Source organism: Oryzias latipes, chromosome 9, assembly GCF_053564925.1.
Source record: "Oryzias latipes strain Hd-rR chromosome 9, Olatipes_Hd-rR_3.1".
Taxonomy (NCBI): Eukaryota; Metazoa; Chordata; class Actinopteri; order Beloniformes; family Adrianichthyidae; genus Oryzias; species Oryzias latipes.
This window is the reverse complement of record NC_136245.1, coordinates 24,403,526-24,430,059: the sequence shown is the minus strand read 5'-3', so window position 1 is coordinate 24,430,059 and position 26,534 is coordinate 24,403,526. Positions and strand designations below refer to the sequence as shown.

Genomic DNA, 26,534 nt, shown 5'->3' with positions numbered 1-26,534 from the left:
TTGTGTGTTCTTCTGTGTGTATTTATGTATGGTGGATCAGTTCCAGGCTAAAGCTCTTATTTTTCACAGTCTTCACCAAAGACGAGATTGTAAAAAATCCTTCTTTTTCTTTTGCTTAGTGTTTCTTTTGGTCTTTATCCTGTCCATCCCATATTCTCTCATGAGCAGACAGGGAAATACACAGCTGTTCAAACATTGAACAAAAACTAAGTGAGATAAATCTTTAAAACTCTTGCATGCGTGGGTGCAAATTTAAGCTCTGTTCTTGGGAAGGGGGGACAGTCTGCAGGTCATTAAAGGAACTCAGTTTTGGTTTTTATGCTATATGCTGGTGAAAAGGCACAAATTATTTAAACTGATCTTTGTTTATATTACAAACTCATAGGATGTAAAGAACTTACCATGTTTCCTTTAAAAATAACATTTCTTTTTTTTAGAGACTTTGATGTAATTTCAAAAGTTTCATGGAGCAGCACAGGATGCTTGTTTAGCGTGTTTGTGTATGTTTTGGCCATCTAATATCTCCAGAGTTCTGTCTTCTGAGCACTATGTGCTGACAGCTTCCTGCTTTGCTGGCCAGTGATAACTTGATATGCCCTGGGGAGAGCTGGGGAGCCAACGACAGGCAAAGTGGAGCAAAGTGCGCAAAAGACGAGAGACGAAAATAGTTAAAACATTGAAATTAAACAAAAGTGTGACTATGTAAACCTTCAACAACAACAACAACAAAAAAAGATTTTATCTCAACAATGAACAAGAATAGAGAAAGTTGTTCTGGTGGTTGGCAATATGCTTCTCTGCTTGACGTAAAGTACACAGGCATTAGTGGTTTTGACAGTGGATGTGAGCCTCTATTTTGTCTCTAAAGCCAGTGAGGACACAGCTCTGTTTGTTATTAAAACATTTTTTTTCATTGGTGTCAAGTCTACCTCATTTACATATGTACAGCAAGTGGACATCTTATTGGAGGAGAGGTGGGAATGGAAATGGGTTGAAAAGCGCCCAGAGAGGGAGAATGACAGGGTTGAATAAAAGAAGCTGAAGGGACGAATGAATGAAGTAAGTGCTGCTCGAAAAATCTGTCTCTCTAGTTACCAAGGCAACAAGAGGTGCGTGGTGGCGTTGCTCCCTATGTAACCAATTATTTGTGTGTGTGTGAAGTAGCTGGGATTATTGATATGCAAAAAAGGAAGCAGGTCCACATGAGCCTCCATCTCTGCCAAAATGTTTGCAGGCCATTTTATTTTAACATGTTTGCATTTGTAATCTGTGACAAGCTGTCTTCTGTCGGTTTAAAACCAGCTGCCAGTCCTGCCTTTCAGCTGCTTACAATGATGAACAAACTCTGACATGTTTGTGTGCCCCTGAAGTGGACAGTAAGCTGCAGACGGGGAAGAGATGGGGAGTCACTTTGGTTTGTGTGCTAACCTAATGGTGGGAGATTTTCAAACAGTAGTTTTTACACATATCTTGTTTGACATAGTTAAACTGCATTCATAACGCGTTTTTTTGTGTTTTCAGTCAATCTTTTTGTTATTGTTATGCCGGTTTGACCTTGTTTGACCCTCTATAGAAACTAACCATCATAAAACTTCAAAATACATAAATCCAAAAGGTCCTGCAGAAGGGTTTGTAATAACGTCACAGAAACTGCTACAAATCAGTTCTCGAGAAGAGGACAATAAAGTGGAATCCATCAGCTTTTAAGGCTGTTCAGGTGATATCCTGGCCCTAAAGTTGTGTGAGAAATCTAATAATCGTGCAGTTTTGTTTTTCTACTATGTCCACCTCATTACTAATTTATTTTTTTCAGTTGTACACAACTCATATAGCTGACCCCTGAATTATTTAAGAAAATGACTTATTTTAACAAGAAATGGGAACAATGTTGACTATGAGCAATTCATCTTTAAATCCATCCAATTTATGTTTTGATGTAAATTTTCCAAGTATCTTGACAGAATTATGAGTCATAAGTCTCTTTTGTACAAGATGCATTAAAGACCCACTCTGATTAAAATAGTGTTTTTGGTGTTTGTAACATCTTCTGGTATTTTTCTCATGACGGGGGAAATATATAAACAAAATTATGCTTAAAATTGCACTTTTGAGTATTTCTTTATTGGAATCATTGTGAATCAGGAGAAGATGATTCTTCAAGCAGATGATGCTTGTAGGTGTGATTTAGAAGCTACAGGGGCGAGCAACAAGCTCCCTGCTATGCTCCACTCTGATGAATCCACATGCGGAGAAATAGATCCAAGTACGTCTTTGTTTTCCTCGTCTGAGCTGGCATTTCGATCAAAAGTGTATGGCTGGATGGCTCCAATATTGCTCGCCTTTTTTGTTGCACTACTTGTAATATTAACTTGTGGTTGTGAGCGGCTGTAAGCTAGCGGGAGAGTATGTAATGATGATGGATGATGGGAAGTTAGGAAAGCTTACTCTGTGCCAATGGTCCCGCCCACAACTGAGAGGCAAAATTTACCAATGAACTCCTACTACTCTGCAGAAATTAAATCCTAGAAAATAACTATCTTACAATAGATCAAAAGATTATTGGAATGGGATTTTAATGGGGGGGGGGGGCTGCATGACATCACCAATGCAGCTGCAATTTGATGTTGCCAAAAATAATAATAAGACCTTTTTCTATTGAATTCTTTTTGTCTAATAAATGTTCTACAGGTATTATATGGGTGAAACTATGGCTCTTCTATTTTTTAAAACAAATGCATGAAAGTTTCTAAAAAAGGAAATAAGACTACAAACAGTATACAGTTTTTCGCTCCCTAAAACAAGAATTTGTTTTCAATTTTGCTGTTAATTTATTTTGTCAAAAAATGACACCACGCAAGGGGATTTAAATGTTCTTAGTAAAAAAGCCTTGATGTACAAAAGCAAACTTAAACACAGATTTGATGTTTCACATGGTTAACACAATATTTCCCTTTGTGTTTATGATTTGCCCATCACTGTTAATCGTTAAACTTTGTTTAAAGCACATTAAATGAAGTCTTAGGTATGATAGATGCATGCATGTGCAGCTTTTGACAGCTTTCACGGAGTTGCTGAGCTGCTGCCTTGCGGTTCAAACACAGATGTGCACACGAATGTCTCCTGTCCTGGGGTGCTGCTGTGACACACAGCCTGCACACACGTCTTTGTAGGGCTGTTCTTTGTGGGCTTGTACCTTTTCAGGGATCCATTCTGTCCCTCTGTGGGACCACCAGTAAGTTACAGAGCTGCCAAGTCAGACTCTGGCACTAATTGGCTACACTATTAGACGGCACAGAGCCACACTTTGACTACAGAAATGAGCTCATCAGTGTGAGGATGGAGATTGGGCAAAGTGCCTGCATGAGACAAAGAACAGGAGAAGGAGGGAGATTTCTAATTAGGAATCTCAGAGGGACATGCAAAATCCACAGAAGCATTTTAAAACTTTGCACCCTACAAGAATTATATATACAAGCTTACACTATCTGCACCCCGAGGCCAGTTGGTGTAATTGGTTAGCATGGTGCTCCTGAAAGAATAAAGTGGTCTTTTGTTTGCTGCTCTTCAGTTGTTCTGACTATCAGCAGGGACAGGAAGTGAGGGTGTGGAGCTTAGAGTGGAAGGAGCCCTTGTCCTCCTGCTGCCTTCCGCAGCTTAACATTCTTCATGAGCTCTCCAAATTCCTCTTATCCCCATCTCATCCCTGTGGACTATCGTCTTTGCACCTTCCTGTCCTCTTTTCATCCATGTACATAGTTATTTTGGAGAAAATTTGTTGTTTTTTTTGTTCCCCAACACCTTTCGTTTTGTGAAGCGTTTCCTGGGATATTTACCAATCGGGTGTACATTTCTGAATAAGTGCTCATTAATTGACATGGATTAATTTATTATCTACTTACACTTTCACACTATTTCTGAGTCATTATTATTCTAGCCACCGTACTACTTTCCATTAAAGTTGTATGATATGGAACCAGTGCCCATAAGACACAGCCAAAAGATATATATCTTATAAGTAAAAAGTCGACTATAAATATAGCATCTTTAAAATCCACAAACTTTTAAAAGAATGCAACAAATTAAATTGGCATTTTAATAAATAAATGATTTAAAACTATGATTTGAACCTAGAAAAAATATATATTTTGAAGATTTATAGGCACCATTTCATTTAAATTACAGCAATTCAGTCCAAGCCATCTCAAAGACTGTTGCACAAGGACAAAAATAGAATAAAATGCAAAGTTCGAGAAAAAAGTCAAGCAATTAGTTCAAGATTTTAGACTGTTTTTTTTTTTTGCTGACAAGATTTATTTATTCCTTTGTTTGATAAATGATGGTGTTTCTGTTTATCGGTGTGGATGTAAGCAGCGTTGATAATATTCCAAACTTCTGAAGCCAACTATGTTTCAGAACATAATGTTGCCCAGAGTGACAGTAAGACCTAAAATTAAACAAACAAAAAACAATTTCTTTCTACAAACAAATATACAGTTTGATATATAAATGGGATTTTTGCACTTCTGCCAAAAAATGAAGTTTCAGATTCAGATCTTAAGATCTTTATTAGACACTTTCACATTTTTGCAAGTCATGTGTGTTTTAGGAACCGACTTATACATACTGACTTTTCCTTTTAATAATAGTCTTAGTCAAATACTTTTTTTTTTTTTTTTTTTTAACTTAAAGAACAGCTGAATAAGGTTAAAACAATTGAGGATCTAACTTTCATTTAAACGGAGGGTTTAAAAAACCCTTGGAGCCATATTTTTGTAAAAAAAAAAAAAAAAAAAAGGTGCATTATATTTGATACTACAAAGTTCAGGAAGGAAGATGAACCCAAATGGCAGTTTTCTTGGTTCACATTTTATTTCCTAAAGCTTCACTCCTCCATGTAGCCTCACGTTTTGGTTGCCACACCAACAACCTAAAACAAGATGGCATCTTTGTCCGAATTCAAACCAAAAGCAAATAAAAACGTTTCAAGCACAAGGTTGCAACACAAACGGCTTCACAAACATCAATATGCACATCAAATATTAAAATTATGTGTCGACATGATGTCATAAACATTTTACATCTCTACCAAGCTTGTGTGTGCATTTGTAACAGTGATCACCTTGGTTTTGTGAGACGTTTTAAAGGCAAAATAGGAAAAACGATAAGAATATTGAAGGACAGAGGAAGAAGAGGGGAAAAAGTCAAGGTAATCAAATTAAAAGAAGAAACTCTGAGAGCTTCAGTTTAGCTGAATAATGGAATATACGGTATGTTGTAGGCATTTCATCCATATGGATGGTTCGTATACAAACATTAAAGGTCCACCCTAGAACTAAAAAAGAAAGCCTGATACTCCACAAACAAATCTACAGACGTTCATAAAAAGAACAATCCAAATATTCCGTTCTTATCATACAAGGTGCCATGTGCTTAAAGCAATTCCACTAATGTACACAGAGGAGCAAAGGACAATTCCAGTATCACTTTTAAAACAGCAAGTTGACCATCAGGTAACCTTTTGGACATGTAAAATGAATTTTACCAACACTCCAGATGTTCATCTTCGTTTCTAGGTACTATCTGTAGAGGTGCAAATGTGTTTTCTGCTTTTTAGCAGCTCATGCATATTGTTTATAGCTTTAGAATACTGTGTAATCATTTAGTGTGGTAACACCGACGATACATGTGGATACGAGAAACCCCAGAAGTTTGTTACAAAGGTTTGCATCTGCATTTCAAGAGCTGAGGAGGACGTGGACATTTTACATTCGTGTGATCTACAGTTTCATTCATAGACGGAGAAAGGCGAACAGCAAGAGTGATTGCACTGTGGCGAAGAAAGGAGATATTTTAGAAAAGACGAGGTGAGGATGACTACTCAAAGGTGCACGAACGCTTGTTATCAATCTCGATGATGGTCAATCAAGAGGAAAAGAAAGCTGGTTTCCTGTAGTTTGAGCAAGAAAATCCACGTTCCTTCAGTTACTAGAAAGGCTGGAAGCATGATGGTAACAGTGAAAACATTCACTAAAAACCCCCCAAATTCTTACAGTCGTTTACGTGAGTTTGGAGGAAAAGGCAAATGGAGTTTGCACATTCAGATAAAAGCAGTGGGCCACTGAGCCGGGCTACAGAAAACGTGGGAAAAGGGCAAACAGTGTTGGAGACTATTCACCAGACAGAGTGAGATGTGGAGGGTTCTCACAATTTCTGCTGTGAAATCCAATGCTTTGTTATCAACTTAGAACAGGCACTGGCTAGTTGTGAGCTTAAGATCCGTGTCAGTCTGAGAGCTGGTCCAGATTCTCCTGAGCTTCGTCAGCAAGCTCGTTTTCAGGCTCAGCGTCTTCGTCGTTGCTTTCAGCGCTGTAGTCGATCGCCTCCAGGAAGGACGGCTCGTCTTCTTCCATCACATAGGTGGACGGGCTACTGCTGAGTAAACAAAACCAAGAGACAATCTGAAGGAGCTGTCACAGTTTAAGAACATGTTACTTTTTCCTTTGTGGTGGACTGAGGGGTTCAGCTGATAGTCAAAAATCTGTCTCATTCCTTTTTCTGTTCATCAAAGCAAGCTTCAGTAGACTGGTAAATATCCAAAATTATGTTGTTGTTTTTTTAATATAAAAATATGTCCTATTAGTGACAATGATTTTTTTTTTTTTTGTGATGACAAGAATATTAAACAGTGCTTTCAAGCTCTCACCAGAGAGGCTGTTTTTTCCCTGTGGGTCTTAATGGTTAAATGGTTGCTGGTTCTTTGAGGTTTTAGTGGCTTTAGTGGGTTTTTAATGGTGTTAATGGTCTGAAATGTGATCCGAGGGAGACAGTTGATCAGGGGGCTCAGACAATGAGCTCCCCACAGTGTGTGCACACCGGAGAGATCTGCAGATAATCCCAAATTGTCTGTCAGTATGTGTACAGTAAACCACGTGTTTGTGTGGGATGACACGGATGTGTCACGGTTGCGCTTGTGGATGTCATATGTCGATTATTACCGGCCATTAAAGCAATATCAGACCGGTTTAAATCGTCACACTTCACCAGCCACTTTGACATACAGTAATAAATGCGCTCAACTCCCCTCATTCACGTCTAAACAAAAAAAAACATCACCTCTTTCCTCCCTTTTTCTCAATCCTACACAAAAACAAACTCATGCTTGAATCTACCCATTTACAAATACTGAGAGAAGCCTCCCCAGGGCCATAATCATTGTGTGTATGACCTTTTAAATGGTAAGTGCTACAATAGAGAGCCAAAAGCATAAAACCATAAATCCAGGATGAGAGCAGCCAATCCCAGAAGGTACTCATACAAACACTTTTGGAGTTCCCTAATGATGAGACACATAAAAAATGAATGAATATATCAGGATGAGCGTACAGGAGGTTAGTAAGAAGAGAGAGGGAGGGATGCAAGAAGAAAGAGATTTGTTTGCATTAAGTGGATCAGAGTATGAAGCCAGCTTCTGAAATTAAACATGGATCTGGAGATGGGAGATAACGGACATAGGTGCTCAGCAGGGTTCATACGCTTTTTTAGCAATGGACTGTTCCTAAACTTTCCATAACCTTTCATAGAATTTCCAAAACTAAACACATTTCAGTCATTTACTTTTATTTACTATTCATACTATTCAAACAAATGGTTTGATCTTCATTTGTTGTTTTATGCATTTTTTAACCCTCATCTTTAATTTGATCTAAATGTGTTCACTATTACAAAGACTTAATGTTTTTCAATGCTGGTGACCTGTTGTGACCTAATGCAGAGAACAAGTGAAATAACAAAGGGCGCCTAATCGCTACTCATGCATTTGAGTAGCTATCTAGGCTAAAACATAACACCAATATTCACAATTCGTTTAGATCTAACATAGTGAGTAGGTCAATCCATTTTAAATTAAGGATTTATATCCATAAAAAAGACTTTTTTTTATGTGGGACGTGTTTTGTCCCGATTCATCAGTGAACTACAAAAGCAAAGAACTACAAACTCACCAACATGAAAACTATAAGATGGACTGCAATGAAAAGTTGAAAAGCCACAAAGTGTATGTGTCACAGACATGATCCGTTTGTGTGTTGTGTTGTGATGACACCAGTCTGCTTTTGTTCTCCTACTTACTTTATCCACAAGCCACTTGTTGTTAAAACTACATTTCCTTGCATTTCCCGATGGTGAGATGAAAGCATCATGAGCTGAACTCACGACAACTCAGACTGCTTTACGGCGACATAAAATACCATCACTGACAGCATCAGGTTAAACTTCTGCCACAATTTCAAATCGAATTTCATGTCAAACTTCTTCTTTATTTTTATTTTTTTTATGTCTTTGCATCCAAAATATTAAAATATCAGGACTTTTCCAAAACGTTACAGAACATTTTGTGCAAGAGCTTTATGAACTTTGTAGTGTATTTCTTGTTTAATTTACAGAAAAAACATTTTTTTGCAGCAGGTGAACCTTAAAATAAACAATTCATAATCATTAGTGCGCTGAAGGTATTTAGATGTGAAGTCCTATTTGAGTCCTATTAAATAACTTCACCTGCTGTGTCGAGTCTTCTGGATTTGACATGTGACTCATAGCAAATTTTTCTGAGATTGTATCAAATGCTGCATAAAAAGGGAAATAGAAGAGTTTGTGGCGGGTCTGCTCATATCTATAACACCTCTTAATGACAGACGTAATCAAAATAATAATAATATATGAAGTAAAGTCCTGCTCTTTCGATGGGGTTTATATTGAAGCATACCTCACTGTTTTTGCTGGGATGGCTATCACATCGTTGTCCAAATCCCATCCATGTTGGTGATTGCGAAACCCGATCAACCTCTTCAGCCTCAGGAGGGCCACACAGAACTGAGCCCCCATCTCTTCCAGCTCTCTGGTACCTATCTGGAAACCCTACAGAGAACATGGGAATCACAAAAGAAAACTGTTGAAACTCCATCTGCTGTTACTATTCTGCCAGTTTTAGTGAGATCTACAATGTCAGTTAATACAACTTTAGATATAAAGTTAAACCTGACATATTTAGGTCTATTTATATTTAGTTGCTGGTGCTTAAAGCGCAGATTTTTAGAGGAATACTTAAAGATGCGTGAATTTATCAAAATACAGCTTTGGGATTGCATATAGTGAGGAATTAACATTATAGTACACCAAAAAAGCTCAACAAGTTAATTTCTTTGCATGATATAGGCTCTTTAAAGGTTTAATGAGAAATTTAAAAATCAAAGTTTATTTTTAAAACTCCAACATGTAATTTTACTGTCAGATAACTTCAACACATTTGCATCATTGCAGTTATTTAGCAAAAATATAACATTTCCTAAATCAGTTTTTAATTGGAAGAAAAGAAACAACGTTTATATTTCCTGAAATGACATAAAACTAAAAAAAATTCTTTGTCAGAAGGATCTCAAGTAACCCTTGTGCTATCTTAGATGACCCCACCCTTACTTTGACGTGTTCTCCCTACCATGACAAAGGTAGATAAAGGTGGAAAGATTTCATGTAATCCATGGACACCAGTGAAGATCACAAATCATTGAAGAAAAAAGGTTCAGCGCACTGTCTAGTGGGTCTAGATGACCCAACTCCCAATGTTAAAGTGCCTAGGATAGCGCAAGGGTTTAACTGCCGGAGGTAATAACTCCTAGCCAAGTATGCTTTAAATATACATCTTTTTGGAACTAGTGCTTAAATTAAACATAAATGAAATACGGTAATTAAAAAATAAATATTTAGTATTCAATTATTTTGTTTTAACACAAATCTCCACTTTGCTTTATTTGTTAAATAACAGAAAAAGGTTCATAAAACAAGAAATATAAAACAGTATAATAATAATAATTTTGCTGCAATTTGTTTCATTGAATATGCTGAAATCAACATATAAAAACAATACTGACAGTAATCATGGGTTCAGATCTCAGTCTTATGTGTCCAAGTGTCCTGGGGAAAGACACTAAACCCTCTAATGTCCGCATTGGTCTTGATAGTTCCTTGTCTGGCAGCTCTGGAGTCATCACTGTGTGAATGAGACTGGGATTTTAGGTCACTTTGGGCCTTGTAGAGGGTAGAAAAACGCCTTGTTTTTCATTGTCCATTGACAGAAATTTTCAATTGAAATTATTTATCCATTTTAGTTTTGAGTTGATTTGTTGAGACTGTGGTGCCACAGTCTCAACAAATCAACTCAATAATGATCAATAAAAGCAAACCTTCTAGAAGTTTGCTCGTCTTGCGCACATCTGCAAGGGTTAAAACATCACCAAAAAATAAATAAATAAGCAGCAGTTTTTCCTATAAGGGTTTTTAAACTGTGTGAATAATGACCACATTTTTAGAAAATTACCCAAAATCTCAGATGCTGTTTGAGTGCTATCTTAGGAGGAAAATATAAAAATAAAATAAAAAACTTGTTAAAAAGATTTTAAACTTCCTCAAAATGTCTACAGTTATCTTTTAGGCTCAACAATAGCAACATAATTGACAGTGAAATCCCAGGGGGACAGAAACTTATCTTAATTGATCACAGAATTGCCACTTCTATCTCATCTCGTGATTCACCACCCAAATACCGTAATAGAGCAAAAATATTTGATAACCAATGAAAAAAAAGTTGAAAGTATTTAATACTTTTTTTTACAACCATGTCCAGTCTAGATATAAAATCGCGTGATGCTCTTAGGGAGTGAAAAAACAGAGAAAATTACCAGCTTAATCTCTGACACCACAGGCCTCAGTTAGTGTATTTGATTCTACCTTATAAGACAACATTCAAAGGCATAAGTCAGAACAAAAATAGCTTGTTTTGAAAGAGTCATTGGGGGAAAAAAGCGTTTTTGATTCCTTAAACCAAATTTCAATTTCACATCTATCAGTCTCTCATTTTGTACTTTATTTTGTTGTGTGTGAGCAGGCATTGTATGTGTTCTAGAATTATATATATTCTATCTATCTATCTATCTATCTATCTATCTATCTATCTATCTATCTATCTATCTATCTATCTATCTATCTATCTATCTATCTATCTATCTATCTATCTATCTATCTATCTATCCATCTATCTATCTATCTATCTATGCTTTTTGTCTTATATCTTTATAAGACTCAGACTTCTTGTCTGAATTACAACAACTTTTTTCATTAAATAAATATTGTAAAATATTCAATTCTTCTTCAAAGTTTGACAACCATTGTTAAAGGCTAGTTTTTCCTTTTTTAATGTACAAATGATCAATTCCAAAATTTATTTATTTATTTTTTGCAAGAAAAGAAAAGCCCTTTTAAAAACATTAATAAAATAACTGGTGAAACCAAACTAAATTTGTGGTAGCATACAAACCTTAAACTAAACAAACTTGCAAGTTAACACAATCATCTCGCATGTTACCTTTTCCCCATAACAAATCTGACTCACTCAAGGAAAGACAACTTTAATTCAACTGACTTGAGGTCTTTAACATCCGGACTAACCTTCTTGCACAGAAGGGGCCATCAAAGATTTACAGATTTATAACGCAGTAAAATTAAAAGAATTCAATAAGAAAAAAAATCAACAAGGAGTAAGAATCATAGACACATAGAAGACAGAAAGAACATTTAGCCAAAAACAAACAACCAGTAGATAGGTGGAATTAAAATTCTGGTTAGAAAATAAAAAGCCTTAGAGCTCCCCCTAGTGGAAAAATAGTGAACAATCTAATAACCAACACCAAATTTCATATTCTACAAGATTTAGCGGTGAAATCTTAGAAAACACTTTTAAAGGTGCAAATAGAACACAACAGCTCTTACATATAGGTTACTGAAAAAACTTGACTACAGGTTTGGTTTTAAGTTGACACTGCATTATCTTACCTTATATTTTCCCTGGTCACAGCCACACAGCGTGCTCTCCATGGTATAGCTGCGTTGCACTCCGATCTCTCTCCAAACAACCACGCGGGCCGTTGACTCTTTGGAGCGCTCCACAACAAAACTGCTGCTGGCCATGCTGAAGGCTGGAGCAATCTCAGACAGGATCTTAGGAAGTGTCTGAAAAATGTATTTAAAAAGTTTGCATGGGGTTCTGGTGTATTGTTGCTTTACTGTTGAGGGTTTTTTTCCTCCACGTTTCTGCAGCACTGGTTTAAAATAAACAGCTTTTTGAAACACTTCTGTGAGGTTTCTTAAGAAACTAAAGTCTTAAAGTGAAATATATTTTTAACACCAGGTGTGACGCTTCACTCTTGGATCTGATTTCCAACAAGAAATGCTAATATCAGGTGTAGCCAGCCTAAAGAGCTAGACCTGCTGATGGAAAGAAAACTCATCTCACCCTTTAAATGATGAGCATTATGGTATGAAGCTAAAAATAATCCTTAATTATCTCATTTAAATGAAAAAAATGGGGCAAAATATTAAATCTAAAGAAAACCTTAAACAAAATAAAGAGTTTTTAAAAGGAATTGATGACAGTAAAACAACAGACCAAAAGGGTTTTGTGCTACTTTTAGACAGACGAACAGAACCCCAATAACTTTAAAAAATAACACTCATAAGTGCAATATTCAATATATTTATATAAGTTGTATAATATAATGTTTATATAATACTTTTATAGTGGTCTATTATGATAGGAACCAAAACATTAATAGTATTTTGGTTTTTCTCATCAGGTTACTGAAATGGCAACAATATATATATACAAATTCAAGGTTAACTGGAAGACAGCAAATTGAAGCTCATGTAATTTGTGTGTAAGAAAATGGGCTTTTTTAGCTCACCCTGTACCCCAGATCCTCCTGTAAGTCACTCGAGGTGGCGCTAATGTTGGACTGCCAGACCGTCTCCTTCAGACTGCAGCCGTACATGAAGACATTCTTCTTTCTAGAATGACCATGGTAATCGCAGAACACCTGCACAGCCATGCAACACATCGCATTAGTACAAACAAGAGAAGCAGAGGTTACAAAGGCATCTAAAAAAATGAGCAAAAAGAGATAAGGTTTTTTTTTTTTTCATTCATTCATCTTCTTAACTGTTTATTCCCTTTCGGGGTCACGGGGTTGCCGGAGCCTATCCCGGCCACTTGGGCGTAGGCAAGGGATGCCCTGGACTGGTCGCCAGTCTGTCGCAGGGTAGAATATCCTCAATCACACAACCATTCGCTCTCACACTCACACCTATGGACAATTTAGAGTTGCCAATCAACCTATGTAGCATGTTTTTGGACAGTGGGAGGAAGCCGGAGATCCCGGAGAAAACCCACGCATGCACGGGGAGAACATGCAAACTCCACACAGAAAGGTCCCCCATTGATGTGTTTTTCATGTCCCCCAGCCGGGAATTGAACCGGGGGCCTTCTTGCTGTGAGGCAAGAGCGCTAACCACTGCGCCACTGTTTTTTTCATATTATCATTTATTGTATCCGATCATTACCCACAGAATGAAATATTTCAGGGCCTTTTCTTTATAATCATGACGATTAGGATAAAAAACTAAAATATTGAATGTCACATTAGAACAACGAGAAAAGCAGCACAAATGTCAGGCTTCTAAAAATGATGCTGATTTCTTTGCACTGGTTGCTTGGGCCTCCTTTTGCATGAACTAGTGGCTGCAGTTTTCCCTGTTCCTGCCTGAGCGCCACACTTTCTCCTTCCACTCAATACTTTGTTACTATGCTTGGATACAACACTCTATGAACAACCAGCTTGTTTAGTAATAACTTTTTGTTGTGAAAGGTGTCGATGACATAAGAGCTTCAACAAACCCTCATGAGTGCTTTGACTAACTTAGCTGATTAAAATGTGACACCATAAGTTTCCAAGTTTCCACAGTTTGTTTGGTTTTCGAGTTACTGAACTTTGGGCTTCCATTACCTGTAGCTGTATTCTTGAAAAGAACAAGAAATGAAGATTTTTGTGTCCTGACACGTTCACTTTTTGAATTGACTAACAAAATATATTGAACCATTTCAGGATTTTTTAAAACTCAATTAGGCCGTTTTTGTGTGTGTTCTACAAGCTGTTTTAAAGTAACAAGAATTTAAGCAGTAAAGTCTAAATGATTTAAATTTAAAACTATGAAATACAGCTGGAAAGGACTGCAATATCAAGAGCATAAAACAGCAATTTCTATAATAGCTTTAAGACAAAGGCATCATTGTAAGTCTGTTGTTTAATCTCCATCTTTCACAAAGAAATCTATTAAACCAATATACAACTTACAAGATAGAGTGTACAACAGTGGCTATCAGAGGGTTATGTTTAGCTGTGAATGCATTAATGCCATGAGGCTATAATAGATGTTAAATAACATGGGCATGCAACGGAAAAAATTGCTCAGCGAAGCAAAAGAAATGGCACGGTTGTTAGCAAAAGGTTAATGGAAAACGGTGTACCTAAGTGAAAAATGGTCTAATGTAATTTCAGTTCAGGTAATTAGAAGCCCTACCAGGGGTGCCCTTTGTATGTGTGCAAGATACTGCAGCAGGCTCTTGGTGTGGTAGATGGTGGGGTGGAGCTCAGGATTGGGGTTCTGCCACTGGCGATTCAAATCCTCTCCACTCAGAGAGCAACGATGACTGGAGGAAGAAAAATAGACAAGGGTTGCATGGAGGAGAAGAAGGAAAATATAACACCAGCTAAAGAATTTGATGTAATAAATACAAGTTCATGTCAGGTACCGGTACATAAAGTAGTGGAAATGGCCAGTGCTTGTTAAGATTTCCTTTAACATTTGCTACTCACTTTCCATTAATAACTCCATCAGGGTTGAGCATGGGGACGATCTTGAAGATGTACGCCTCTCTCAGGCTGGCTGCCAGAGTGCTGGTGCCCATCAGGAACTCCAGTGTGCCTTTCATCACCCAGCTGGCATTAGTCTCTCCAGGGTGTACTCTGGCTGACAAGAAGATCAATGGGCGATTCCCTGAGAGGCAGACAGAACAAAAGGTAGAGCATAAACACATTAAATGAAGCATGAAGTGCAATAGATGGATAAATGTTTCTATAGTAATACAGATAAAAGCAAATCAATTTTACATAAAATAAATACTTTTTCTAAATTTTTGTGGATTGTAAAAAACTTTTTTTTTTAAAACCATGTTTGTTTCAAGCGGTTTTCTTTACTCTTATCCTATTAGCCAGCAGCGGATTCAAAGGCAAGTGCATGATAGAGTGGTGTGTTGATGCAGCTGCTTACGAAACTGGTAGATGTGATTACTGGACTTGGACTCGGGCATGGCAGTGATTGTGAGGAGGGGGCAGTGGTTTCCTCCCAGGGTTTCACACAGTACATCCTGTCTCAGGTAAATCTGAGGTGTCCTCAAATCTTCCAGTTTGGAAAGGTGCATCTGTATTCAGACACAAAAAGCAAACGATTAGTTATCTGCTACTAAGATCTGTTGTAGTCTCTCTTGTCACTTTTGAAAATATTGTTGTTTTTTCCCCCCACTTATATAGGCCACTGAAAATAGACGAATGAAGACTATGCCTCCTTATTATTGTATCCGTTGTCAACTTTTCTGCAGAAGTTCTCTACGTAAATTGGACAACACAAAATTGAACTTTATAAATAATAATTTAATTTACAATTAAATTTGTGATAATCAGCATTTTTCCTCATGAGACCTTTTAGGAATAAAAGTCATTGGGCATTCAGCTTACAAGAATTCCAAGTTCAAACTCTAAAAACGGGTATTAATGTTACCTTAAGAGTGGAGAAAGTGTACGGGTAGTGATAGGCAAAGTAGCAGACGTCATCCTTGTGGCTGAAGCTCATGCTGAAGGTCAGCGTGTAATAAGACTTTCCTTTCTGTCCACCGGCTGCAATGGAACTCCGTGCAAAGTAATTCCTTTAGAAGTGGAAGACATTTTTAAAAGCTCAGCCTTTAACTTTATTAAATATTCTTGTTAAAACAAATACTTGTGATCATGCATTATTGTAACAAGGCACCCATTTTTTATTCCACTAAATGACCAATGAGTGGTGTCTACATCATTCTTTTGATTTGAATTTGTAGCTCTTTTTATTTTAAAAAAAGGCGAGAAAGAGGGAAAAAAAATCTTATCAAACAGGAAGTTTTATTCTTGTAGGCAGTCCATCCATGTTGTGTTGTTACTTTCAGTGTATAGAGACACCAGATCACAGCAAAGCACTGAATCTTCTTTCCTTCCGCTACTCCCATCTGCCCTTCCTGACCCAATGCTAAGTGCCATCATGTTGTTGCAGTATCTTACAGCACCTGGTAGGCATTTTCCCAACAGGGCCAACTAGACCCAACCAATGCTGCTTCAATTCTGATACATTTCTAGGTTGGTGTGGCTGTGTCGCGTGGAAGTACATAACTAATTACAGTCTTGTTTGCTTGTTTGCCATTAACAAATGTATGCAGGACTCTTGTACTGAGTTGGCTTACTTGTAGTAACAGATGTCTGTTCCTGTTCTGACCCAACAAGGCCGGCCACTGATGGCTTCCTGCACAGAGTACATCAGCACCTGCATGCCTGCACACAAACGCAAAGGACACACTAAAATGAGGCTGTGTTGTGTAACATGAGACCTGTTGCAATTCATCATTTCTTACTTTAAATGAATTCTAATGGACAATGACTCATTATTCTGTTTCTACCAGGTAGTTACTGCATCTCACCATAGTTGAACTGGCTGTTTGACTTCTCACAGTTGATGATGTTGAAGCGGTAAGTAACTCCAACTCGCATGCCGCTCACTTCAAAATAAAACCACTGGTGGTAGTGATTACTGTTTATATCGGCATTCAGCACGAGATCGTACTCATACCTGGAGAAACGTCAGAAAATAAAACTTTGTTAGTTTGTTCCTTCACCGTACACAGCACTCTTGTAATCCATACTGACTTATAAACTCCATTGGTTATAATTATGGTAAGACATATGCAGATCATAGTGAAAGTTAACCACGGCTTTCAGACGTCGTTGCTGTGATAAAGTTTATTGGCTTATGCATGATGTCTATTTGGAGATCTCATCGAATTACTAAAACAGGTGATCCTTCTTACTTACTTCCTAGCTTGAATTGCCTTTCTGAGGTTGCCAGACTCAAACTGAGAGTTGAACTTCAGTGATTCCCCTTCGTCTTTAACCAGAGGACAACTAAAACAAAGAGAACAATAAATACAGAAAGGGAAGTAAGGTAAACAGGGCAGGATTAAAATACAATAATAAAGCAATGGAAGCAAAACCGACTATTACCATCTGTTTGCTAAAAGGAATCTAAAAGGTTTGAGTGAACAGACTTACTTGGGAATGTCAAGATCATAAACCACTTTATCCAATATATCATTTGGATGAATCAATCTCTCAATGTCCTGGAAAATCTTGGACCTATAAAATCAGATCCACAAATAACATATGATTAACCATCATCATTAAAATAAAAATGAAAAATGGCCTTACCTCTGCACACCATAAAGTCTCTCCAGGAGAGGTTCCTTGAATGTTGGTGCCACGTGACCAAAGTAGTCTGGGTAGGCCACTTCTGCGTACCGTGGGACTGAGCAGGTTTCCTTCACCATCTCCACATAAAGGTCTGGATTGTGAAGCGGGAGTAGGCGAGCGGTGTCTGGCACTTCCAGAACGGCCCCCTCCCCTCCTTCTTCGTCAGCCCCCTCTGAGCCACAATCTGAACCAAAATTACTGCCTCCACTTCCAACTCGAAGAGTTGGGATACCCCCCAAAAGCAAAGGAGACTGTATGTGTCTGGTGGCATTGATTGGAGACCCTTCTCGTCTGACTCTTTCAGAGCCGTCAGCATTTAGATCTTCCTTTTCCTCCAAGGAGACACACTCAAATGGACTAACTAGTTCCTTCTCTATCACTTTATCCCCATCAGGAGGACTACTGGCCTCCTCTTTTTTATCTTTGTCTTTGCTCAGGTGGATGTTGTCCAGGTCTAGAGGTGTTACAGGAGGAGAGGGGGTTAACTTGAGAGCAGATGAAGATGGCCGGGTTTCATGACCTTTGGTAGAGTTGCAATCCCCCTGAGAACGTGGCGTCGGAATGTCATTTGGTGGCTGAGTTTGAGCAGTCGGCACTGTGACTGGTCGAGAAGAACGAGCTGATGCTGACAAAGATGATGGGGAAGCAGACAAAGGCATGGAATTGGTACTCTTTGGGCCCTTAAGGGTGTATCCCTATGGAATCAACATAAACAATTAACAGCAGGTAATTGTGAGATACTGCATTATGAGAGGAACATGTCAATAATTTTGAACTGCTGCTTATAAGCAGTAATTTTTGTAAACATTGTCCCCCAAAGCTGATTGAGCAAAACGAAACCATTGAAAAACAATAGTCATTTATTTTATTAGAATTCTAACTTTAAAAAAAAAAGCAATAACTGAGGCTAGCTATGTGGATGCTCTTTTTTTTAGCACTTATGAATGATAGTCTTTCTAAAGTGCTAGTATCAAACTGAAATCTCAAAGTGCCAGTGTTTTGTTTGTTTTTAAACTAACCGTCCCCTTGCAGCTTTTATCTGTAAAAGCACCTCATCATCAACAGCAGATAGGACAGAGATATCTTTATTTATTTTTTTAAAATCAGCAGGACACCGACTCCTAAGGGATTAGAATTTCACAATCCTCCATTACCAAATTTACACTCTGGAAAAGTGTAACTAGAAAGTACTAGTACTGCATGGTCCAGTTTTGAGAAAATAGCACCACATCAGAAATGATTACCTGAAAGTCTTCAGATAACTCTAAGAAGAATCTCTCGTAGACCTTTAACTCCTCGAAAGGACGGCAAAGGCTCCTTTTGGGATAAAGCTTGTTCAGGTCGGTTTCTATGTCATCGTTCTGAAAGAGAAACCACAAAGGTTGTGTAACCTCAGCTGCCTTATTGTGTGTGAACATAGAAAGCTTAACCTACAAAACGGATTACCACTGTAACAACAGCATGCTAAATGCTCTGATGGCAAATAAAGACAAGTGTAAAATGTGTAATTAAAAATGTGAATAAGAATAATAAAACCGGATTAAAGGACAAACATCATGTTTGTGCAGGTCACAAGAGAGTTTGTGTATCTGAGCATTGTACCAGCATGTAGTTGTCCTTCTCATCTTCGTCATTCTCAGTGTCTGTATCGGCCTCTGCCTCCTCGTTATCATCACTGTCATCCACTACATCATCAACTGGACACACAAAAGAACAAAAATAAATAAGTAAATAAAAACAGACATCAACGTCACTGATCTACCCTCACGCTAATGTCAGTCTGGACATATAACATCATTTAAAGTGTGTGATAACCAGACAATTACATCCCTGACAAACCTCATCAAACCCAACTTGAGAAGAGAAAAAGAAATGTAACAAAAAGATGCAAGCATGACTTCGAGATGGATGATGTTGAAGAAAATGATGAAATTGAAATTGAAAAAGAACTACAGGTATCACAATACTGACAAGACACCATCACGTAAATGGAAGCAGTCTTCAATTGTCCTTTTGAACGACCGTTATGGAGTTTCTATTTAGTTTTGAACTCCAGAGAAACCCTTAAAACAACAAAACACAAGTAACTTTTACTCAAGACTCAAGTATAAAGTTACACATAAAAGAGTGTTTTATTTTAATTTTAAATCTAAATAAAAAAAGAGAAGATAAATATTTAAGCACTCTGTAAATGTAATAAAAAATAAGCATTAAAGAAATATATGTATAGATTTATATGCCTGATAGTAAACCAAAAAAAGTACTATGAAATGCCTGTAGCAAAACTTTAGTACTGTTGGTTTAGTGACGTTATAAAATGATGTAAAGGGAATGAGAAAGAAAAAAGGAGTGAATCCGTAATCTGAGGATTACCGGTACGTACGTCTTACCCTTCTTTAAGACCTTGTTGCTGAGCTGATGACTTGTTTTTCCTGAAAGGCACATTGTGTGCAGCATCGTCAACAGTGATGTCAATGACCACTGACTTGGTCCAGGAATATAAGCTATGCTTTCTGTGTTTACATGTTTGTGTTGCATTGAATCTAGCAGTGATGGCGATACCAGAGGGTCTTTATTGTACAAATATGAAGTTACCATAATGCACTGGTAAACGGTGTGTGTGTGTGTGTGTGTTAATAAATGTGTGTGGTGCTCTAACCCCCGGGAGGATGGCTGTACAGCTGTGCCACCGGACCTCCAGCAGGTATGTGAGGCAGCTGGAACTGGAAGGCGGACTTCATGGTCGGCAGAGGCAGACGGTTCTTAGGAAAACACTTCCTCATGATGAGACTCGACGTGTTAACAAGAGGATCCAGAGTCCGCACAGGGAGACACTCCTACCAATAAAACCAGTGTTCAAAGCCGTCGGGCCCTGAACAACTCTTTTCACTCAATGCAGGTTTTACACTTACAGTGGATGAGTTGTGTAGAATCCTCATGCCGTCAGCATCTATGAAAGCCTTCCTACCAAGCTTGATGTTAGTAATGTTCCTAAGGCAGACCAGGAGCCCTTTCCGAATCAAAATGTGGCGGCATCGCGTGTCATTGCGATGCCAATCCTGGTACAGAGACAGCAAAACAGCCACATAGCCACCATCCACTGCACGGCGAGCATTTGTCTCTGGAAAGAGGAACAAACAAGGAGATGAATATGGCAAAAAAATAAAAACGTCAGAGCTGTGGGATGGGGAAAACAAAAGTATGAAGAGGAGCGCAGCTACAGCGTTGACAGCATTTACTGGACAGATGGACAGTTAAAATCTTAGAAATTCTTGGGGAAAATCAAGAATAGTTTTTGCCTCAGAGCAGAATTGTTTGTTTTTAAAGATGAGGAAAGGAAGAGGTGAGCACGCAAGCCGCACTAATGAAGGACCACCATGGACTAAAAAAGCTACAAGGCAAGTTACTCACTGGATTTGAGCAGAGCTCCCAGTGCGTCCAGAGCTACCCTGTTGATTTTGAAACAAGGCAAACAGGTTATATGGTGTGTCAAACAAAAGCTGATAACAGGTGTTAAACAATCTATCAAACAAAAACCTAAGGAGAGGCCGCCTGTGTGCAGCATCAGTTATTAGCATCAGATATTAGGGACAACACTCACTTGAGCAGAGTAGTATTTTTCTTGCTGTACGGTCCAATAATCTTGAACATGAGTTCCACCCCTTCAATCTTGCCCAATGACATGGCATTTACCACTTTACAAAAAAAAAAAGGGAAAAACATTACAATAAAAAAAAGATCCAGATCAACTTTATCTCTTAGAACGAGTAAATATAGCCAGAGTTTTTAATTTAATCTGCTGTAACACTTAGGCTTAAGCAAGCACTTGTTATGCACATTTAAAGTTTACTTACAGTTGGAAGAGTAAACTCTGAGAACGTGCAGACAGGGCAGAAGCAGTTTGGTGTTTTGCAGATTTTGTCTTATCAGGCTGACGGTGACATTCAGTGCTCCACTCAGACGAGCCTTCATGCCAAACCTCCTGTCTGAAAACAAAAAGACAGCAAATGAGTAAGGAAGAAAACAATACACACATTTGCCCCTATTTGGGTTTTTGACTGTCTACTGCGTGTTCCTAAATTTTTATAAAATGAATGCAAAAAATAATATGCCACAAACTATTCTGTTGATTTTTAAAAACCACTCTAATTTGTTAATTTTTGCAGCCGTTGTCATTTTATCTTCTATCTTTATGTTATTTTTAAGTTTTGTTACCTAAAAATTTTAATTTTTTCTGTTTTATGTAAAGGACTTTGGGCCCTGATGGCATAAAATGCTTTATCACTAAAGATCAATTATTTATATGATCAACAGTGACTAGATGAACTTCTTGTTGACATAAATATTATTTTAACCATCTATATAATGACAACTTACTGCATTTATTCACTTTAGTTATTAACTTATTTGAGTTCAAACGTCTGTCATTAACTGTCATCATCTGAGGTCAAAGTTGAGATTATATAAAAGATGTGAACTTTAAGTCAAAGTTTCTTGTGTGTAGAGACTAGTTTAAGCTGACTTTATAAAAAAAATCATAAAATCCCTTAATAAATCAAGAAAGTATGCTTCTTTTATGAGAAACTGTTAAAACAGGTACTGTGTGAACCTGTTCAACATTGTAGAAATTAGATACCGGTGTATATATTTTAAATCAGGTTAAAGCTTGCAATGCAAAAACCTTAACCAACTTTACCAGAAAAGTGAACTAATATCTAATTTCTGTTCTATCCAACTTCAGAACATAAAAAATTCTATATGACAACTGTACATTCATGTCAAAACAAGTCCACTTAGTACAGCACCTTGAACTTTATCTGTTAGTGTTTTTATGAATAAAAGTAGCTTACTTAACTATCTGCAACACATATTCAACCTGACAAAAGAAACTCCTTCCAATCCCCATACCTTTAGGTCCAACCTTTGCCAGAAGGGAATGCAGATGAAGCATGAGCTCCATGCTGGGAGGGGACTCTTTACTAGCAGCGATCAGAATCTGGAATAAAATTCCTGTTCCTCCTTTGGAAACAAACACTTCCACCCTGTGGCCTCTGCCTATGACGATTAACATACAAAAGAACAGCATCAATGTGATGGAATGATTTAGGACAGTCACATTCTAATGATCTAAGCACCAATATATTCGGATTGGAATAAATATATAAGAGTTTGTTACAGTTACAGGAAAATATTTGAAAAAAAGGAACTAGAAGTACCTTTTTAAAGCAAATTCAAATCATCATGAATAAACTGATTGACTTTAGGTATGATGTTATATATTGGAAATAATAAAAAAGTCCACATACCCACAGACAGCAACTCGGTTAGAATGTATAGGATGTTCAAGGTGGTTTGAACATCCCTGCAGTTCTGTCAACGTCAAAAACAACACAATGTTTAAGAAAAATGTGGTTTCTTTAACTTCTTGATAAACATTTGCAGTAAATCAATACTAAAGGCAAGAAACTAAAGTGATCTCTTAAGTCTAAAGATAAAACCTTGAAGTGTTATTTGATTCAAATTAAACATTTTAAAGTAAAAACGAATTTATAAAACAATATATTTAAATTTTGTGGGAGAAATAAAATTCCTTTTGAGATTGTTTGTGAGCTCACAAAGAGATAAACCTGTGAGTGTAAAGACAAAGCCTTTAAAAATACTATTAGATAATGGGAATGGAACCATTAAATTAGCAAAGAACTTTGTTTTTCTCCATGAAATCTCCCTCCAGAACTGTAGGTCATCTTCAGGAAGAGAAGCAGAAAGTCTTTTATGAGGCGACACTGGCTATTTCCTGCCATAGTTGTGGTGGTGCTGCATTACAGCGGTTCCAAAAACTTTTTCAAGCCGTGTTCCCCCTGGGACATGTCAACCTCAGCCACATACCAAGACTCCTCGTGTCTATAAATAAGAAACTAAAAGCTGCACTGTTGATCATTCCATACTGCTAAATTATTTCTTTAACTCCTCTGAGTAATTGCATATTTTTAATATTGAATTTGCTTCTTAAGTACTAAAAATGTGTCAAAAGACTGATTAGAAATGTCTGCTTTGTGGTTAGATGTGAACTTTCATAGGTTTTCCTCTATTCATATACTCTTCTCTATATTTTGTTTTCAATTTTGTCTAAAAAAGTTAAAAAAATCTATTTTCATATAAGTGTGCGGTGGCTAAAAGCGTCAGATCTTGACAACTGGAATTGCTCCATCAGTGGGTCTTCACATTGTGGATTTTAACCTCTTAGTAACCTATTATTAAAACATCAATCAGTGGTGGTAGAGATTTTAATTTAATTTATTAGTCCATGTCGTCGGGCTCTGAATGTTTGAAGGCAACTTTAGACGGTCAAGCATCCGTCAGTTGGGAAGATCCCAATGGATTTTCCAGTGCAGTCTTTTGGCAGAACATTAGAGGGTAGTGCGCACACACACTAACAAGAAAAAGTGAGGACTCACTTCTCATGTACCTTTGCAGCCTCACATACTAAAGTTTGGATGACTGTTCGATTCTATTCTACATCTTGTTGTCTTTAAAAAGACCTAAGGTAAGAAGTCAAGCTTTGTCAATGCACGAGTTTACCTCCAGTGAAGCCAGGATGACCTCCATTCCACTGCTGCCCTTGGACATGATCTCTCGTCCACTCTTCTCTGCAACACACCACAAAGTAAAGCTGATCAGAAATCACACATATATGTTAGCAACGGCGGCCAGGTAGTTATGTTATTATGGATGGCATCAAACCAGAACTGCAAGATTTTTACTATATATGATAAATACATGCAGTATCTGGTTTGCATCCTGCAGCTAGGAGAACAAATCCAACTGAAGAAAAACTAAAACGATGGTCATAACCCTGCAGACATGTGTCAAGTCTTTCTATTTCGCATAAACGTACATTATTGATTCTTGTATCATCTGTCTTGTTTGGTTGCTTTTGAAGGATGGAACTGTGACGTAAGCCTCAACATAAATGCTTCTAACTGCCTGGGGAGAAGCTGGATTTGCAACACCATGCGTTGGAACCACGTCAGTTGCCACAACACAAAACAGAGAGATGGAGGCTCGCATTACAGCAGACAAAGAGGGAGTCTGACTTCATTCCCTGTTAAGAACATCATTAATCCATTGTCTCTTTATGCAGGAATCGTTTTTTTTGTTGCTTTATTAATGTCAAAGCTCATTCTAAAATGTGTCAAAGCTTTTGAAGGCATTCGACATAACCTACATTTAATAAGGGAGGAAAAAAAGTGCTTTAAAAAAAAGAAATCGGAATTATTTTCCATCTTGATGAATTTTTGACCCAATATTTTAATTGCAAATTAAAACACAACAGATTGCTAAAAAAATTAACCAAACTAGACACAAAACAACAAAAAAGGAAGCAGATCAAATAAGTTATATGAAACCTTTGGACCAATGGCAAAGATTAAAAAGCCTTAAAGTTGGAGCAAAGTTGTTAAAGCACACTTTTGAAATTCTAACAAATCCACCTGGAAGATAATATGACTCAAAGGAGATCTTAAACTATTTGCAGAGTTTGTGTTTAGTACTTCATGCGTCATTAGCAGCTGCGTGTGAAAGATGAAAAGTGTCAAATGAGCAGCTCTTACGACTTGTGATCTGTCACCCAAAATGTTGCCAGAAGTAAATTATAGATCAAATCTAATAGTTTGCGTGTGTGTGTGTGTTTGTGTGTGCAGTCTTTTAGCTCAAACACTAAACACTTTGCAAGTCGGAGAAAATGACCGGGAATCCCATATAAACACTTAGTGGAAAGCATTTGTTGAATAGCAGTAATCTCTAACAACATTCAGGTCATGCCAGACCCGCATAAAACGCACCATTACATCCGCTCAGAAAAATAAAACATTATAAGAAAAAATTTAATAAACTGTGCAGATTTATTAGTTAACTCAACTTTTAAGCTAACTTTTTTTTTAAAGATTTCTCACATGAACTCTGAAGGTGAACAGTTTTCTAATATATAACCCTTTAATCTTCAATATTTTATAATCAAGAGGTGAGGCTTGTTCTTACTGATAAATGCAGATCACACGGCTATGCAATGCAGACCTTTTCCAACCAGGTGAGGCATAAATTAAATCCTTTTTTTAACAAATCTGCATCCTACCTGGAGGGTCTACGGAGAACTCGGATCGATAATATCTCCTGCTGTAACGATACTCCATCTCCAAACAAAAGTCTTCAAGTGGCTTTGAATAAAGAGATAGTCTGTTTTCCAAATGTCACCTTTACTTCCAGTCTGGAAACTTAAGTTTCTGCTATAAATCAAAAGCCTTCAGTCTGACCCACTACAGTATGTGCGGACAAAAGGTAAATCACTTTTAAAACTTCACTGGTATGCCTCCATCCCTGTAAGGAAAGAAGTAATCTCCTCAACTGCTCAAACCCAATACGCCCACTCTTCCACCATGTGCCAACGCACTGATCCTGGCATTAAGCTCCTCCCCTTGCACACGTCCAAAAACACAACCACAGACTGCCTGTGCAGAACACTGGCAACTGATCCATATCTTTACGTGGATGGAAATATAAAGGGTTAGAGTGGACAAATAAGGTAAGATAAGATGTGCTCTTTCAGAAATTCACTGATCCTGCACAAAACTGTGGTCCAACTTTATTTATTTATCCATCCGTGTGTGTTCACCTGATCTGAGTTTATGACCCCTCTGCTTACAAGTGCTGGCTTTCCCTTGTTCTTCCTTGAAGTATCACTTTACTGCCTCATAAGCCCCTCCGCTCTGAACTTGAGACACGAGTACAGCGAAATCCTCCAGGAGTGTATAGTTACTGTGACCAGGGTCAGCCAGCCAGCCAGCCCCCCCCCCCCCCACGCGCTCCTTAACCCGCGTCACACTCATGCACATTTCAAATTGAGGCTGCAGGCAAGGCTCTGACAGACAGCTGAGCAGTAGATGAGAAAAGAACAGCTGTTTAGCATGATTGATAGAGTTACAGACAGCAGCTTTTCCACTGTCCTCATCAGTCATAACAGATTAACTTCACTCGGAGGACAGGGACGAACCA

At 37.7% G+C, this 26,534-nt stretch overlaps 2 protein-coding genes across 7 annotated transcripts in view; one reads left to right on the top strand and one right to left on the bottom strand.

Moving 5' to 3' along the window:
• Positions 1-4,850: 4,850 nt before the first annotated feature.
• Positions 4,851-26,534, bottom strand: part of agtpbp1 (ATP/GTP binding carboxypeptidase 1) — a 27,174-nt gene continuing 5,490 nt past the window's right edge. The window contains exons 1-25 of one of the 6 annotated variants that reach the window (XM_011479030.4): positions 25,618-25,902; positions 24,066-24,133; positions 22,793-22,856; positions 22,395-22,541; positions 21,341-21,472; positions 21,088-21,181; positions 20,898-20,935; positions 20,399-20,607; positions 20,146-20,323; positions 19,877-19,918; positions 19,089-19,183; positions 18,731-18,847; positions 17,445-18,181; positions 17,289-17,372; positions 17,052-17,141; positions 16,661-16,809; positions 16,427-16,514; positions 15,718-15,862; positions 15,211-15,361; positions 14,757-14,937; positions 14,461-14,590; positions 12,789-12,920; positions 11,881-12,057; positions 8,762-8,913; positions 4,851-6,432 (exon numbers count right to left, since the gene is read on the bottom strand). In XM_011479030.4, coding sequence (XP_011477332.1) covers positions 6,282-6,432; positions 8,762-8,913; positions 11,881-12,057; positions 12,789-12,920; positions 14,461-14,590; positions 14,757-14,937; positions 15,211-15,361; positions 15,718-15,862; positions 16,427-16,514; positions 16,661-16,809; positions 17,052-17,141; positions 17,289-17,372; positions 17,445-18,181; positions 18,731-18,847; positions 19,089-19,183; positions 19,877-19,918; positions 20,146-20,323; positions 20,399-20,607; positions 20,898-20,935; positions 21,088-21,181; positions 21,341-21,472; positions 22,395-22,541; positions 22,793-22,856; positions 24,066-24,133; positions 25,618-25,675 — 3,609 coding nt within the window. In that variant the 5' untranslated portion in view covers positions 25,676-25,902 and the 3' untranslated portion in view covers positions 4,851-6,281. Of the gene's footprint in view, positions 6,433-8,761; positions 8,914-11,880; positions 12,058-12,788; positions 12,921-14,460; positions 14,591-14,756; positions 14,938-15,210; positions 15,362-15,717; positions 15,863-16,426; positions 16,515-16,660; positions 16,810-17,051; positions 17,142-17,288; positions 17,373-17,444; positions 18,182-18,730; positions 18,848-19,088; positions 19,184-19,876; positions 19,919-20,145; positions 20,324-20,398; positions 20,608-20,897; positions 20,936-21,087; positions 21,182-21,340; positions 21,473-22,394; positions 22,542-22,792; positions 22,857-24,065; positions 24,134-25,617; positions 25,909-26,534 lie in introns of those variants that run through there. The other 5 variants (XM_011479027.4, XM_011479028.4, XM_078953079.1 and 2 more) reach the window with 5 other exon arrangements.
• The window catches only part of naa35 (N-alpha-acetyltransferase 35, NatC auxiliary subunit), an 18,654-nt gene continuing 18,089 nt past the window's right edge, over positions 25,970-26,534 (top strand). The window contains exon 1 of the mRNA XM_023958394.2: positions 25,970-26,064. The gene's annotated coding sequence lies outside the window, so the exon portion shown is untranslated. The remainder of the gene's footprint in view (positions 26,065-26,534) is intronic.